Below are 13,965 nucleotides of genomic sequence, written 5' to 3' on the forward strand. Positions count from 1 at the left end.
AGGGGGACTTCTACTTCTACTCCTTTCAATTCAGAGAGGGACCCTATGTGCCATTAAGTTCTTTACACACCACCACCTTTCACTTTCGAGAAGTAGTTCTCCTTTGAGCAGTCATTTTCTCTACTCATACCCATGATCTAGAGGATCTACCTAGATTAGGACCCTTGGGTCTTTCGCAACGACTTATTGGCTAAGCGTTCATATTCCTTATAGCATGGAGTCACGGAGCTAGTGGCTTCTCTCCTGAGGTTGAGTTTCAGGTTCTATAGCTCATCCAGTCTCTTGACTATCTTCAAAGGTCTTCTTTCAAGTGGTATTCTCAAATTACAGGGTGGATCTTCTTTGTCCCTTGGTTAGCATGGAGCCAAGTCTGGAGATTAGAGTATGCGTATATTCTTATGGTTCTCAGTACCACATAAAGTCCGACATTCCTCCTATGCATTGCATGTTTTCATATTTTTTGTACTAGGGCGCTTGGGTAAGTAAAGAATTTTCCCACGAGGGACATTGTCTAAGTGGCACCTGATGCATGAGCATTCTTCAGCATGTAGCATTTCATCTCCACCTCACTCTTCTCTTGTTTCCGCTTTTGGGCTTGAGAGTAGGTGTTGAGAAACCCTTCACTCGCAGTTTTGCGTTCTACGCGAGACAGTAGGGTTTGCGGGGACGAACACAGAGTGAACTCGGCAAACACAGAGAAGAGAAGAGAGAAGAAACTCTGATCAATGGAATGAATGTGATATAAGGGAACAAGGGTGTCGTAGCACAAGGAAGATGATGAAGATAGCCACAAACCACGAATCACAATGTCCTCATGAAGGAGTGTGAGGGCAGTGGAGAGGTTGGAGAGAAGAGGTGATAGAATAAATGAATCAGCTGTGAAGAATGAGTGATAGAGTCAGCCTATAAATAGGCAAGAGATTGTCTAGGGTGGTGCCCAGAGGGAGGGTATCTTCTGTCTAGGGTGGCGTTCCACTGTGGGTGCCCAACCCCTTTTTGGGGTTGTCCACTATGAAACCCTAAATGCAAGACACAACCCTAAATGCAAAACACAGAACCCAAAACTATGGATGGAGGGTTGCAAAAGATGACGTACCAGCGAGACAGTAGGGTTTGTAGGAAGGAACAGTGAACTCGGTAAACACTGAGAAGAGAAGAGAAGAGAGAAGAAACTCTGATGAATGGAATGATGAAGATCTGAATCATGGAGTGAGTGTGATATAAGGGAACAAGGGTGCCATAGCATAAGGAAGATGATGAAGAGAGCCACGAACCACGAACCACAATGTTCTCCAAAAGGGGTGTGAGGGTAGTGGAGAGGTTGGAGAGAGGATGTGACGGACTGAATGAATCAGCCGTGAACAATGAGTGATAGAGGTAGCCTATAAATAGGCAAGAGATTGTCTAGGGTGGCGCTCGGAAGAGAGAGGGCATTGGCTATGTAGGGTGGCGCTCCACGGTGGGCACGCAGGCCCTTTTTGGGGATGTCCATTGTGAAATCCTAAACGCAAAATGCGAAACTCTAAATGCAAAGCGCGGAACGCAAAATTACGTGTGAAGGGTAACTCAACATATCCATGGATTACATCGAACCGTATGGCGTGCTGTCAAGACAACAAACCTTTGTACTTTGGAAGCAGCCCAAGATACGGTCCTAGAAGCCGAAGGGCTACATATGCCATGGATGCTTGTCAAAGCCTCAAAAGAAGAATCAAAAGCAAGAAGACTGAGATATTTGACCAAAAGTAGCTAGATAAACAAGATCCAAAGCATAAGGATGGAGGTACACCACCTTTGCTATCCAAAAAGAAGCTAACATATGAACAATTAGCAAGATATACAAGAAAAGGGCAATGAAATTGGCTTTCCTTTTAGAATCGGGAAGTAATACCTGATTAAGTACTTAATTACATCAATGAATTAACGAGCTTGAACTGAAATGCACCTTTACTTTAATAATCTTGGATAGTAGATACCTTGTTGGCTGCAAAACTAGCCCCTCTTTCGGTATTTCTTTAACTCTATTGACTAATAGATTGAGTACAAGCTGAGATTCCACAATCTCTTGGGCTGATCCAAAAGCCCTTTGTTGTACCAGCAATTAGCAAACAAATTGGCCCAATTGCCCCTTGAATTTCACGGAGGACTTGCTTTAATGGACCCCAACTAGCTAAATGCTGTCCCAAATTCACGATGAATGGGTGGTATTTTATGTCCCTGACAATTCCATGAATCTCATGTGTTGATTTCAGTGTACAATGCCTTTGATTGATTGCATGAGTCCCCAGGTGGTTGCTAAACCCTAAATACTGCTGTAAATTACGGTTTAGAGCAGAATTTCTCTTGCTATCCACCAAATTTGGCTGTGATATTTTCCAAATGGCTGAGAATTGCTAAGATAACTTGAGAATGGGCTAGAGAAGGTGAGAGAATGCTAGAGGCAAGAGAGATTCTTGATTTGCATGTGGGAAATGGCTGAATTCTGCTTGTTGCATGTCAAATCTGCTCCAAGAGCTGTTGCCTACTGTTAGGAATGCCCGAAATTGCTGTCGCCAGCCATCTATTACTGTCACTAGCTCCTGTACAATTGAAATTGCTGTTGCCTGACCCAAATTGATTTGTTGCTGCTGTCACCAACGTCCAAAATGTTACCGACAGTAGGTAATCAGACCATCAGCTTCTTTTTAAAAATTTTTTTATAAAAAAATTTATACCATCAGCTTCTCTCTCTCTCTCTCTCTCTCTCTCTCTCTCTCTCTCTCTCTCTCAAGGCTGAAAACTGATTGAATGGTTGAAATGAAGCTGAAAAAACGTTTTCACAATTTGCATGGGTACTTGTTCCAAGTGGCAGCCTTCCAAACCCAATTTTCAGCATTATCGAGCCATTAAATTAATTTTCAGATTTAATTAATTCTAAAAATTGATCTCACCCTTCTGATCTTGTCGAAAATTTAATGTGCCCATTCGTAATTAAATTCGCTAGGCCATTTCAAATGTGGAGTGGTTCCCAACCTTTGTTGACTTTTAGATTGACATTAATTAATTAATTAATGTGAGTCCCTAGTGTCACACTGACACTAATTGGCCAAACAACTCTCGTAGGGTCCAAACTAATAGCAATTGACCACCAAAACCTAGTTGGCATAACTTATCACAACTTTTGCCTTTGACATCCATTGCATCCTCAGGGTCCTTGCCCTATTACCATAAAATTACTGCCATGTGCAATACATGTGGTTAAAAACCTTGCACATTGAATAGTAGCTTAATCAAATGTTACTAGCAAAATTAAAGCATCTCAAAAGTTCACATCCCTTTGACGGACCTCCCCCTTGAAATCCGTGTAATTGTGCTCGATCCCATTGCATTGTGCCAAAGCAAAAGTCTACCTCACCGAAATTTCCATAAGGCATCCTAATCTCAACATTGGCCATTGTTGTCCAATCATGCCATATGCCCAAAACTTACTGAAAATTTCTAGCTAGTATAAATATGACATAATTTTGATAAACAGTCTAGGACTATTGCTAGGAATCCATTGTATACATGCATAACTTATGTTCAATTGTTTTGACTTCACAATCATAGAAAATCATAAACTCAGCATTAACCATGGCTGAAATTGTCAATGGCATTTACTAACATGTTGCTATCCATGGAGCCAGCTATAAACCATTGAAAACTTAGCATATATTATTCGTGAATTAATCACTTTGTTGATTAGAGAAGTGATTACAAAGTGTTGCAAATGCGACCCTAAACTGATTACAAACTGATTGTAAAAATTGATAAAAAACTGATGCAAAAACTAATGCAAAAGTGATCCCAAAGTGATCATAAACTATTCTCAAATTGATAAAAAATGAGCTGAGATTGATTAGAAATTGAAAACTCAGGGAAAATCTCATGCCAAATTGTTCATGAATTGATCTCAAATTGATGCAAAAATATAGTCTCAGAGCTACAGTAACAACCATACTCATCTACATACATCTCATAGTGGCTAGCACACTAGATAGTGACCTCATCATTGTTGCCTCGTGTTTTGGAAACGGCAAAAAAAAAAAAGTGTTTCAGAGTTGCAAAATGGAGTTTTGGCCCAAGGGTAAAACAGTGAAACAAGGATATAGATTTTACATCTATTTCTAGGAAGATTTTAATATTAGGTATATATAAATGGGTAATACCATTTATATGTTGAATATTTATACCAAATCACTTAAATTCCTTAGCAATATAGAGTATACATGTAATTGAAGGAGAGATTTGACAAGTATAGATGATTCTACAAAAGATCTAAGACAACAAGACTGCAAAATCATAACCCATGAGTTTAAAAAACTTTCAAGAGCAAGATTTAGAAGTTAGATCCTTGTATAAAAGACTATAGTATGCCATGGCCCATGAATGATGATGACATATGTTAAGATTGAAGATTGAAGAATGAACAACCATAGACTCATATTATGTCATATAAACTCAAGAAATAGGGTGCTCGGTAAAGAGTGCGTGAAAAATAAATATAACTATGTTACAATAGGATGTGCTTTCGTCATGGAGTATCATCCTTATTTGCCACATTGACCACAAGGCGTTGTTGCCTCCAATGCTCTAAACTAGCAAACTTAGCATCAAGCACACTAGGGCAATTATCAGTACCTTGACCACTAATACAAGCAAGATGATCCTTCATTTGTGTAAGGCTCCCCATGCGTATGATATGGTAGTAGTTGCATTTGCATTGCTTTGAGCCACCGCTAGCTCCATAGTTGCTACTGATGTGCATGTGGCTTCAAAATGTATCCTTCACCATGGTTGTTCCTTGCTGAAAATAGAGGAAACCAGCAGAAAAGTTATGGAACACCTGTTTGAACTAGTGTGGACAGTGAAGGACAAAGAGAGGAGAGGAATTGCTAGCTGGAAACACTAAAAATCTGCTCCAAATTTTAGGGAAAATTGTTGTAAATAGTGTGGATAGGAAAGGAAAAGGATTGGGCAGTTGAGGGATGAGGAATGTAGGGTTTCAAGGTCGTAGACAGTACTAGATGTGAAAGGGGGGAAAGCCAACAATAGGTAGAGAGAGTGATCAGCTGATAAAGAGGGTGGAGAGAAAACAAAATAGGGTGGCGAAATCTGCACATAGTAAGGCAAAATAAAGAGTGGGTCACAAAATTGAGCGAGTTACCTTGTCTGTCCCAAAACGGCTGTCTCGAAACACATTTTCCAACCGAAACATTTTGGGCCGAAACATAACTTGTTTGGGCAGCTCAGAATGCCGTTTTGGGCAGCTATGGAGCTCATGGTAGATATATTCTCAGCAGAGTACCTTGGATGCATGCTGAGTACATGATACATCCGAGATCCACTCTAGATGAGAGCTGTCCAAGAATGGCGGAGTGGAAGGGCTACCTTCCCCTTGACCATTAGGCATTGCTTTGGACCCTTGTTTTGCTGAACGTGATTGAGCCCAAACCAATGTTAGCTCCAATTGAAAGGCATCTTGATAAAGTTGCAACGACTAAGGATGGTTTGCCAAGTCATCCTCTTCCATCCACTTAGCATCCATTGATGAATAGTTCTAAAACTTCACCAAATATTTCTTGGAAACTTTATCCTTGAACTTTTTTTCCTTATGTGCCAAAATCTGCTAGGGTACCAAGATCTCATCCAGCTCTTGAACTTGAAGCTGAATTCATTTGTGTGTCCAAAATGTCCTCCTCTGCGTAGGTAGGAATAGCATGATGGTTATGCTCGACGTACTCTTCCAAGAGATTCTTGCAAATTTGAGCAATTGTTTCCAATTTGGTTCTTGCAAATCTTGGGAAGTAGAAACCAGTTGAGGATACCAGTGAGGCAGAGAATCTCCCAATTCAGGGGCCTTAAGAGTAGTGACAGATTCAATATGGAGATGCCCACAGCGTTTTGACAGACAGTTGAACATTGCCCGGGTTTTTGGGGGGTGGGGGGTGGGGAGCCATCTTGTCGGTGCATGGCACCATGTCTTCTTCCACGTCCCTGTCTGGACCCAAGGTTGCAAGTCAAATCCATTCCATCGATAGATAGAGCTGTCAACAGCTCATTCTCTCTCTCTCTCTCTCTCTCTCTCTCTCTCTCGCTCTCTCTCTCTGTTGAGCTGCTTTGCCCCTATACACAGCAGTGCAGAATAGCAGGTGCACAGTCCTGCCGGCATGCCAGACAGGACAGGAGGTGTGCTTGCCTGCAGTGTGGAGGGTTCCTCTCTCTCTCTCTCACTCATTTTCTTCTGTTTCAGCTATATCATTTACATTTGTATCATAGACATACACTTTACATAAGTGTATTGCCTGACATCTCATTTCATAGGCTTGTTGTTTACCACTTTAGATGAGAGACAGACTTCATTGTATTTGATGGCTTGGTCTCATAGGCCACATTAGCCTTTCAGAGATGTTAAGATACTCTGTTTTTCCTTTTTTCTTTTTATCTATCTGTCTCTAATTTGACAACCATTCTGGCTCCCTGTCTATGAGGTTGGATGGAAAAACATGAAAGATAAGTTGTAGTTTTCCAAAGCTTTCATCTTTTCTGCTTTATCCCTGTGTTTCAATATCACATATTTTCCTACATTGATGTTTTGTGCGTGTGTGCATGTGTTTTTTTCTTTGTTTTGTTTTTTTGGACTATTAAGGTTGGAGTGAAGAATAGAGTGCAGTATTTTCAAGCACATACTTAGATCTGCATTATGATGAACATCGGCAATTCTCAATGCCTATGACTTTCCCTGTCCCTGGAGACTTATCTGTTGGAATCAGAGTGTTCTTCTTCCTCCCTTTTTTGAGGGGCTTTACTGCTGTGTTCTCTCAGTGCTTTCTTGCCAACTCCAAAACCTTGCTGCTCCATTTCCTCAAGATGGTCACCAACTTCGTGATTAATGAACTTGATTTGTGCTATGTTTGTGGACATTTGTTTGTTTATTTTGGGAAGCCTGATATGTTCTAGAAGGTTACTAAACCTGGATAAGTTACTTATTGATGAATTGTTTTATTTGAGTTGCAGGCAACAAAGCAGTTATTGAAGGGGAGGAAAGTTGGTAAAAGCTCTTTTGTGGAGCATCGGACATTCTTCCACCTCTATCATAGTTTCCATCGACTCTGGATTTTCCTAGTGATGGCTTTTCAGGTCTTTTGTTTGTGCAATTTTCTCCTTTAGGAATAAACGATTTTCCTTTATTTCTAATGGGGATGTATCTGCTTTTAAATCCTTTCAACCAAGCTTCTTTTGAGAGCTGTCTTACATGTGGGCAGGGGCTGGCAGTTATAGCATTTTCAGAAGAGTTGTGGGACTTACGCACTGTGAAGGGATTGCTTAGCCTTGTTCCGACTTTCCTTGGAATGAAACTCTTGGAGTGTATGGCTCAATTACTCATAGCTGGAACCTCTTAGTTGTGAGCTAGAACTGGATTGATATAGCGAATTGTCTTACCCTTTCTTGTTTTGAGGTTGTTATAGGGATGGCAATTATTCCTAAATGCTGACTGCCTTGCAATGCAGCTGTTCTGGACATTATTCTGATGGTTGGTGCATATAAAGATGCACAATCCAGAGCTGTTGCACGAATTTTTATCCGGTTTCTTTGGTTTACAGTTTGCTCCGGGGTTCTTACCTATCTTTATTTGTGAGTACCCTGAAAAATTATAGCAGAACATCATCCATTCTTGTATATTTGTAAAAATGTTGCATGAATTGAATTGAGCCTGATTGTGGGTGGGCGTACTGCTGTGCAAGTGAGGATTGTCTCCCATTCAGCCTTCTTGTGTGCTTTAAGTTCAAACATGCAGATGAAACAATCAAAATAGCCAACTTCAAATTCTTTTTGAAATGCTGAAGAAATTCAAGCGCTAGAAATTAAAGTTTCATTAGAGTGCATTATGTGCTGATTTATATACCCAAGTTGAAACTTTGACTGTAGGTTGGTTCTCAAGGAAGGCAATTCCAATCTATCCAGTTCTTCATTTTTTAAGTTCTATATGGGCCTTTCAGTGGTTTATTTGGTTGCCCATGTGTTCATAACACTACTTTTACGAGTACCTGCATTTCGTGCCCGCACACGCAAGTGTGGTCAAGCTCGCATCATTGAGTTCCTAAAATGGATGCATGAGGTAGGGTTTACTGAGGAGTTTTGTATCTGCTGAGTTTGTTCCACATTTTGCTAAATGTTGACAGCTTGTTTGTACAGGAGCAATACTATGTGGGACGTGACCTGTATGAAAAAACTCGGGATTACTTAAAGTAAGTTCTAAAACATTAATGCAGGGGTTCAGGAATAGATATTTTGGGGGTTATCTGTTCTGCAATGAAACTCTTTCTGTACGCCATCTGAATTGAGGATTCTTGGCTATCTTTTTGCAAGTTTCATAGTCTCCAAGCTCAGTAAACATATCCATGAGACAGTTTTGATGTTTAAACGCTGTATTTGCATGCTCCACTTTCAAAAATTGTGCAAAATGCTATTTTGTCTCCTTTTTCCCGGATACCCACACTAACCTTTTCATTGTTGACGATGAATTGCTTCATTACAACCAGGTATCTTTCATTCTGGATAGTTGTTTTAGGGTGCAAGATGACATTCAGCTATTTCCTTCAGGTAGTTTTTTTTTTTTTTTTTTTTGTTGGTTGGTTTATTTTTTTTGTGGGGTGCCTAAGTATGAGCTAAGTTTCCCATGTTGATGTATCTGCACAATCTAGAATGCATATTCCACTGTGTTGCTTTCATGGCCTTCAACTCACTTTCAAATTTCTTTTACAGATCCATCCACTGGTGGCTCCAACTAAGACAATCTATGAGTACAGAGACCTCACGTATACTTGGCATGACTTTATATCAAAGGGTATACTTCTTATCAATTCATGATTTAAGAGGGAAAAAAAAAAAACACTAGACTTAGGATGAGACACAACATCCCACCCACACAAAAAACAACAGAAGAAAAAAATAAGAAACGGATCTAAAGTTAATAACATGGCTACCCCTGCAGTCCAAATGAACCAAGCAATGATACTAGCAATCAGCTCTCATCTATGAAAAAAGTAATCCATTACTTTTGCCCCTCAACAAAAGGAAAGGAAAAAGAAACACTGAAGACAAAATCATTTTCATACACTATGTAGTTTTGGAGAAAACGCGTCCTATCTTGGGAGCTTAGTCTTCTTTGTTACAAATTTCGTAGATGCTTGCTGTAACAATCAGTATATGATAGCTGCTATGTTAGTGATATATTCTACTTGTGTGGATGTGTTTCACAATTGTTGTTTTTTTGTGGAGAAAAGAAAGTTCACTCAATAACACCTAGGAGAGAATCTGCTTGAGATGAAATACAAAGTTCAAGGAACTATATAAAGAGTATCTAAGTACATAAAAAATACAATGGTTGTTTGAACCACCAATTCGATGGTCTTAATGCCAGACCATCAGAGGCGTGGTATGGGAAAAGGTGCTTGAGTCCTAGGTGCATAGTAAGGCCACTCTCCTCCTCATCCTCTTAGAGCCACCATGTATTCTCTTCTATCTCCCCCATAGAGTGGGGGCCATCTCTATCCAAATACTTGAAACAGTCTCAATTGTGCATACTACTTGAAGATCTATAATGTGGCTACACTTGGTGGTCAAAATTACCAGGCTACAGTAATAGCATTCAGCTCCCATCTGTGACAATGTCCAAGGGTGAATTGTGCCTTGAGTAATTTGGATTGGGTATCTTGCTCAGATGCTATGCAGCAGTGATGGGGAAAGAAAGGCTCCCCTAAACATCCTCATAGGCTAATTCTCGGCCTGTCTATGTGACCCAAGCTACAGCCTCCCAAGTTGTGACCATGGAGTTCTTTGCTGTGCTGTGAAATATCATTTCATTTGTGGTCTTGATTTTTTTAAATACAATTTGTCATAAAGTCTCTTGGACTTTTAGATTAATTAGGTAATCAACAGTGTTTTACACACAAAAAAAAAGAGGCAGGGAGGGAATGGTTGGTTTGCATGCACTTACGCATGTGTTTTTGTGGAACTTAATGGAAATCTCTATATGATTGCTTTATGTCCATTTTGGGTGAGAGTATCATTACTTTCTTCTGTTGTCCCTTTGTTTCTGATATATGTGTATGTGTACATATACATACATATACACATATGTATACATATACATATATGCATGTCTACATGTGTGTCCACTCTCTCTCTCACTCTCACACACACAAACACACACACACGTACGTGTGTGTAGTCATGCTAGCATTGGCAGCATTACCTATTGAACATTAAGATAATGAGACCGTATGTTTTATAAAAACAAAGAGTGTCTGTCTGTTTTATTTTTCAGAGGGTGTACTTAATGGACTGCCTTTCAAATTGTTTTCCTTCATAGTAGTAAACCCACCCACACACACCAACACCACCCCCACACAGCCTCCAGGGGGGACTCTCTTTTCTCATTGAATTTATTTTTCCCTTTTTACGTAGGTAATCATAATCTCCTTACAATTGCCACCCTTTGGGGTCCAGTAGTTATGGTAACACGTCTCAACTCTCAACCCTTATTGTTTTGTGATTTTCGTGTATTGGAAATCTAAGGCCTCATATAGTGCCTTTTGTCAATATCATGCCAATTGATGCAGATTGGGCCTGTTTGTTTCTGATATTTAAGTGTAAACTTTGAATGGACAATTTGCAGATCTATCTCTTGGACATACAAATATGGTATACCATATTTTCCTCAATTGTGGGTGTCCTTGTTGGAACTCAAGACAGGCTTGGGGAGGTATGCTATCAGCAGTGATGTACATATTGAATATACTGAGGCTCAATGAAGATGTTTTACTTCTGAATAATGAATATGTTAGTTCAAGATGACTGCTCACAAAAATGTACGACTGTGCCAAAGCACGAGTGTTTTGTGGACTGTATTCCACTGGCTTTAAGGTGAGGGGGAGAACTGTAGTAAAGGTAGAGAGGGGGGCGGGGTGTGAGGGATCTCTGAAGGATGTCACAAACATACTCATTTCCGATGATGCATGTGCTGAAGTAGAGGACAAGGTGGTTATTCAGTGTCTATGGACATGGATAGAGCCTTATAGGGATAGGCGAGTTGTACATAGCCTGTACAGTCTGCAGAGTTGGAAGGCTTCTCATGGCAGGAACAGTGCAGCTGGCTAATGGGGTGCCAGTGATATGACAGGCATCTCAGCTGCCACGTGGCAGATTTGGAACATTTGGCAGTGGTGAGAGATGATAGCCTGGATCTTCAGGTAATCTTTTGGATGTCTCAAGGGCAGGGATGAGTGGTAGAGCCGAATAGATCTGTATAACAGTGTATCTCTGTTGATAGACACCCTGGATAGTCTGTTATTGAGTGGAACCATCCGGGTGGTTGAGCCTGTACTGGTGATGCCAGTGTCGTGAGAAGCATATGAGTGTCTGCTGTATAAGTTCTTGCACATCTACTGCTGCTTGGGGTTGATTAGTCAAAGTTGAGTGGCTAGAAATCTTCAAAAGGAAACTTGGGTGGCTACAAATCTTCAAAGGGTAGAGTCCCAGGGATCTTGGGTTTGGGAATGACGAACTGAGAATAGAGTGGTTTTGAGCTCCTTTCAAAGTTATGCACCTGATCTAGGACGACATTCTGATGTAACTGTATAATCATTGGTTATTATGATGCTGACCAGGTGATTCAAAATTTGAAGTACATTATCAAGAATTCGTAGGCCTGACGAGTAGTGAACGTCACAGGCTTCAAAGCAGCAGTTAAAATTTTGCAACATTCAGGACATTGCCACTTGGAAAAAGATGCTGCAATATGATGGCTATACCAAGAAAACCTTCCCAAAATTTTAGATAACTTTAGGCAAAGCTCAGTGTGTCATACGGGACTGGGATGGGAAACAGGCAGGGGTGGACATTCTGTGTGACTATATAGTCACACGTTACGGGAAAGTGCTATCATCCCTAATGTTCCTAAACTCAAAACCAGCCAGTCTTGTGACTATTGTGCTCAGGTTGCTAGGTATCTGTCATTTGCATTGGTAGCTTATATGACCGGTTGGCCGATGTACTGTGTATTTCCGGGTTTTATTGTCATACACATACCCAAAGCTAAAGCTTGTTGAGCACCGCAAATATTGGATCACAGGCTCTTGTCACCCATTGATCAGTGTAAGTGCAAAATAGCCAGGCAGTGGTGACTTAGCTGTTGCATAATGCAATCAAGTTTTTACCAGAAAAAGTTGAACTTTCTATTTTGCTCACGTGGAGCCGAATTTGGGAAGCAGCTATAGTCATATTGAGATCAGGGAGATTTTGTAGAGTGTGACCTTGCTTACTGACTTTGCTTATGTAATTGCTTGGATTTAGTCATGAGAGCTTCTGATGTCTGTCTTTCATTTTCTTATTCCTTCAAATCTGAGGGTTTGGGTCTGCTTTATCTTGAGAGTTCAGGTTCGGTCTCTTGAGATGCTGCGGAATCGATTTGAGAACTATCCAGATGCATTTGTACGAAATATGCACCCCTTGTATGTATTTCAATTTTTGGATGTACATATCTTTTGTTTGAGAAAATAAAGGTGGTGTGGAATTTTAGTTCGAGCTAGTTTTGCATTACTGACACTCCTTTGTAAATTTTCAGGTTGGCTACAGATAATCAGGGGCAGGTATTGTGAATGCAATGACCTCCTTTGTCTAATTGGTTTTTATATTTGTTTGTTGTGCTTCTTTTTGTGTATTGCTGTTTTGATGTTTAAGAATGTTATGGTGACTTCCAACCATGGTCGGTCCAAGGATAATCTCAGATCAATCAGGAAGAGCCTAAACACTGCCACATACTCTTTGTGATCTTAGAAAATTTGGTGGGTGTATGGTTTTAGCAAAGGAGGCTATTCCAACAGGGCTGAAACAAGGGACTGTTTGACCCAGTTGAATGGGCTGCATTTTCCTATGAAGCTAAAACATTAGACTGGTTGACCCAGTTGAATAGAGTAGATTCTCCAGTAGTAGCAGTACAATCTTTTGGAATAATTGAGAGCTTCTGCCCTCAAAAGCAGATGAGGTGAATGCATCTTCCTTTGGGGAGAGCTCGATAGCCCTTGCGAGGGTTGTTTAATGCCAACCTCTTGTGGAGACTTCTTGGGGTATGATCTGGACCACACAGATAGCCTGGCTGTTTAGCCCTAAGTTAGACTGTTCAAACCTAATTGGACCGTTTCTGACATTTTGAATGCCCTTAAGGCCATTAGGTTTCTTTAATTGAGCCTTTGGTTTCAGATGCATTCATGCAAACTTTTATTTCCTTTGTGAAGCTCACCTGTTTGCTCTATTTATTCGACTCAAGCATTTTTTAGGGTTGGTTAAAGAGGAACTTTGCTCTACTAGCTTCAAATTCAAGGATTACAAAGGAGAAGAACAGGATAGACATGAATCCCTCTCTTCATTCTGGTTCCTTGAGAGCTCTCACACACACAAGCATTAATAATAAGGGAACTCTTTAGGCTTTCCTAAATTGTCGGCACCCTTCTAATGAATGGTCATCAACACTCAATCTTTTTAGGTGAATCGATAAGCATTTCATTTTTTGACCAAACATCATGTGCTGAAAATATACAATCTCTCAAATAACACATAAAATAAACAGCATGCCTTTACAGCACCTGGTGTAAGATTCTATGACATGTATAGTGGATACTTTTCATGATACACGAAATGTCCTACTGAAGATTGTTAAGCAGGGTAAAACAGCAGCGAGGAAACACAACAGCCAAGTGTTGGAGTGGGTGAAGAAGTGGTGTTAGGGAGTCAGTATTAAGCAGCAGCAGTGCAGGCAGGAGAGGTTAAAGAATACTCATATCTGTATTATGCAGATGGAAAGAGGTTAAGGAGGGAGAGGTTGATGATGGGCCCTCATCTGCAGCTGATATAATTTCTATGCAGACTTTTCTTATCTATGACAAC

General features: G+C 40.4%; 1 protein-coding gene across 1 annotated transcript in view; it reads left to right on the top strand.

Annotated features, from left to right (window-relative positions):
• Positions 1 to 13,965, top strand: part of LOC148017425 (callose synthase 9-like) — a 202,201-nt gene that overhangs the window by 126,311 nt on the left and 61,925 nt on the right. Inside the window, exons 13-23 of the mRNA XM_087662494.1 lie at positions 7,036 to 7,158; positions 7,284 to 7,386; positions 7,530 to 7,653; positions 7,948 to 8,137; positions 8,215 to 8,267; positions 8,562 to 8,622; positions 8,785 to 8,866; positions 10,489 to 10,538; positions 10,700 to 10,786; positions 12,460 to 12,533; positions 12,647 to 12,671. Of these exons, the coding sequence (XP_087518620.1) occupies positions 7,036 to 7,158; positions 7,284 to 7,386; positions 7,530 to 7,653; positions 7,948 to 8,137; positions 8,215 to 8,267; positions 8,562 to 8,622; positions 8,785 to 8,866; positions 10,489 to 10,538; positions 10,700 to 10,786; positions 12,460 to 12,533; positions 12,647 to 12,671 (972 nt within the window). The remainder of the gene's footprint in view (positions 1 to 7,035; positions 7,159 to 7,283; positions 7,387 to 7,529; positions 7,654 to 7,947; positions 8,138 to 8,214; positions 8,268 to 8,561; positions 8,623 to 8,784; positions 8,867 to 10,488; positions 10,539 to 10,699; positions 10,787 to 12,459; positions 12,534 to 12,646; positions 12,672 to 13,965) is intronic.

Source organism: Lygodium microphyllum, chromosome 22 (assembly GCF_053477565.2).
Source record: "Lygodium microphyllum isolate KBCC chromosome 22, Lygodium_microphyllum_v1.1.10, whole genome shotgun sequence".
Lineage (NCBI taxonomy): Eukaryota > Viridiplantae > Streptophyta > Polypodiopsida > Schizaeales > Lygodiaceae > Lygodium > Lygodium microphyllum.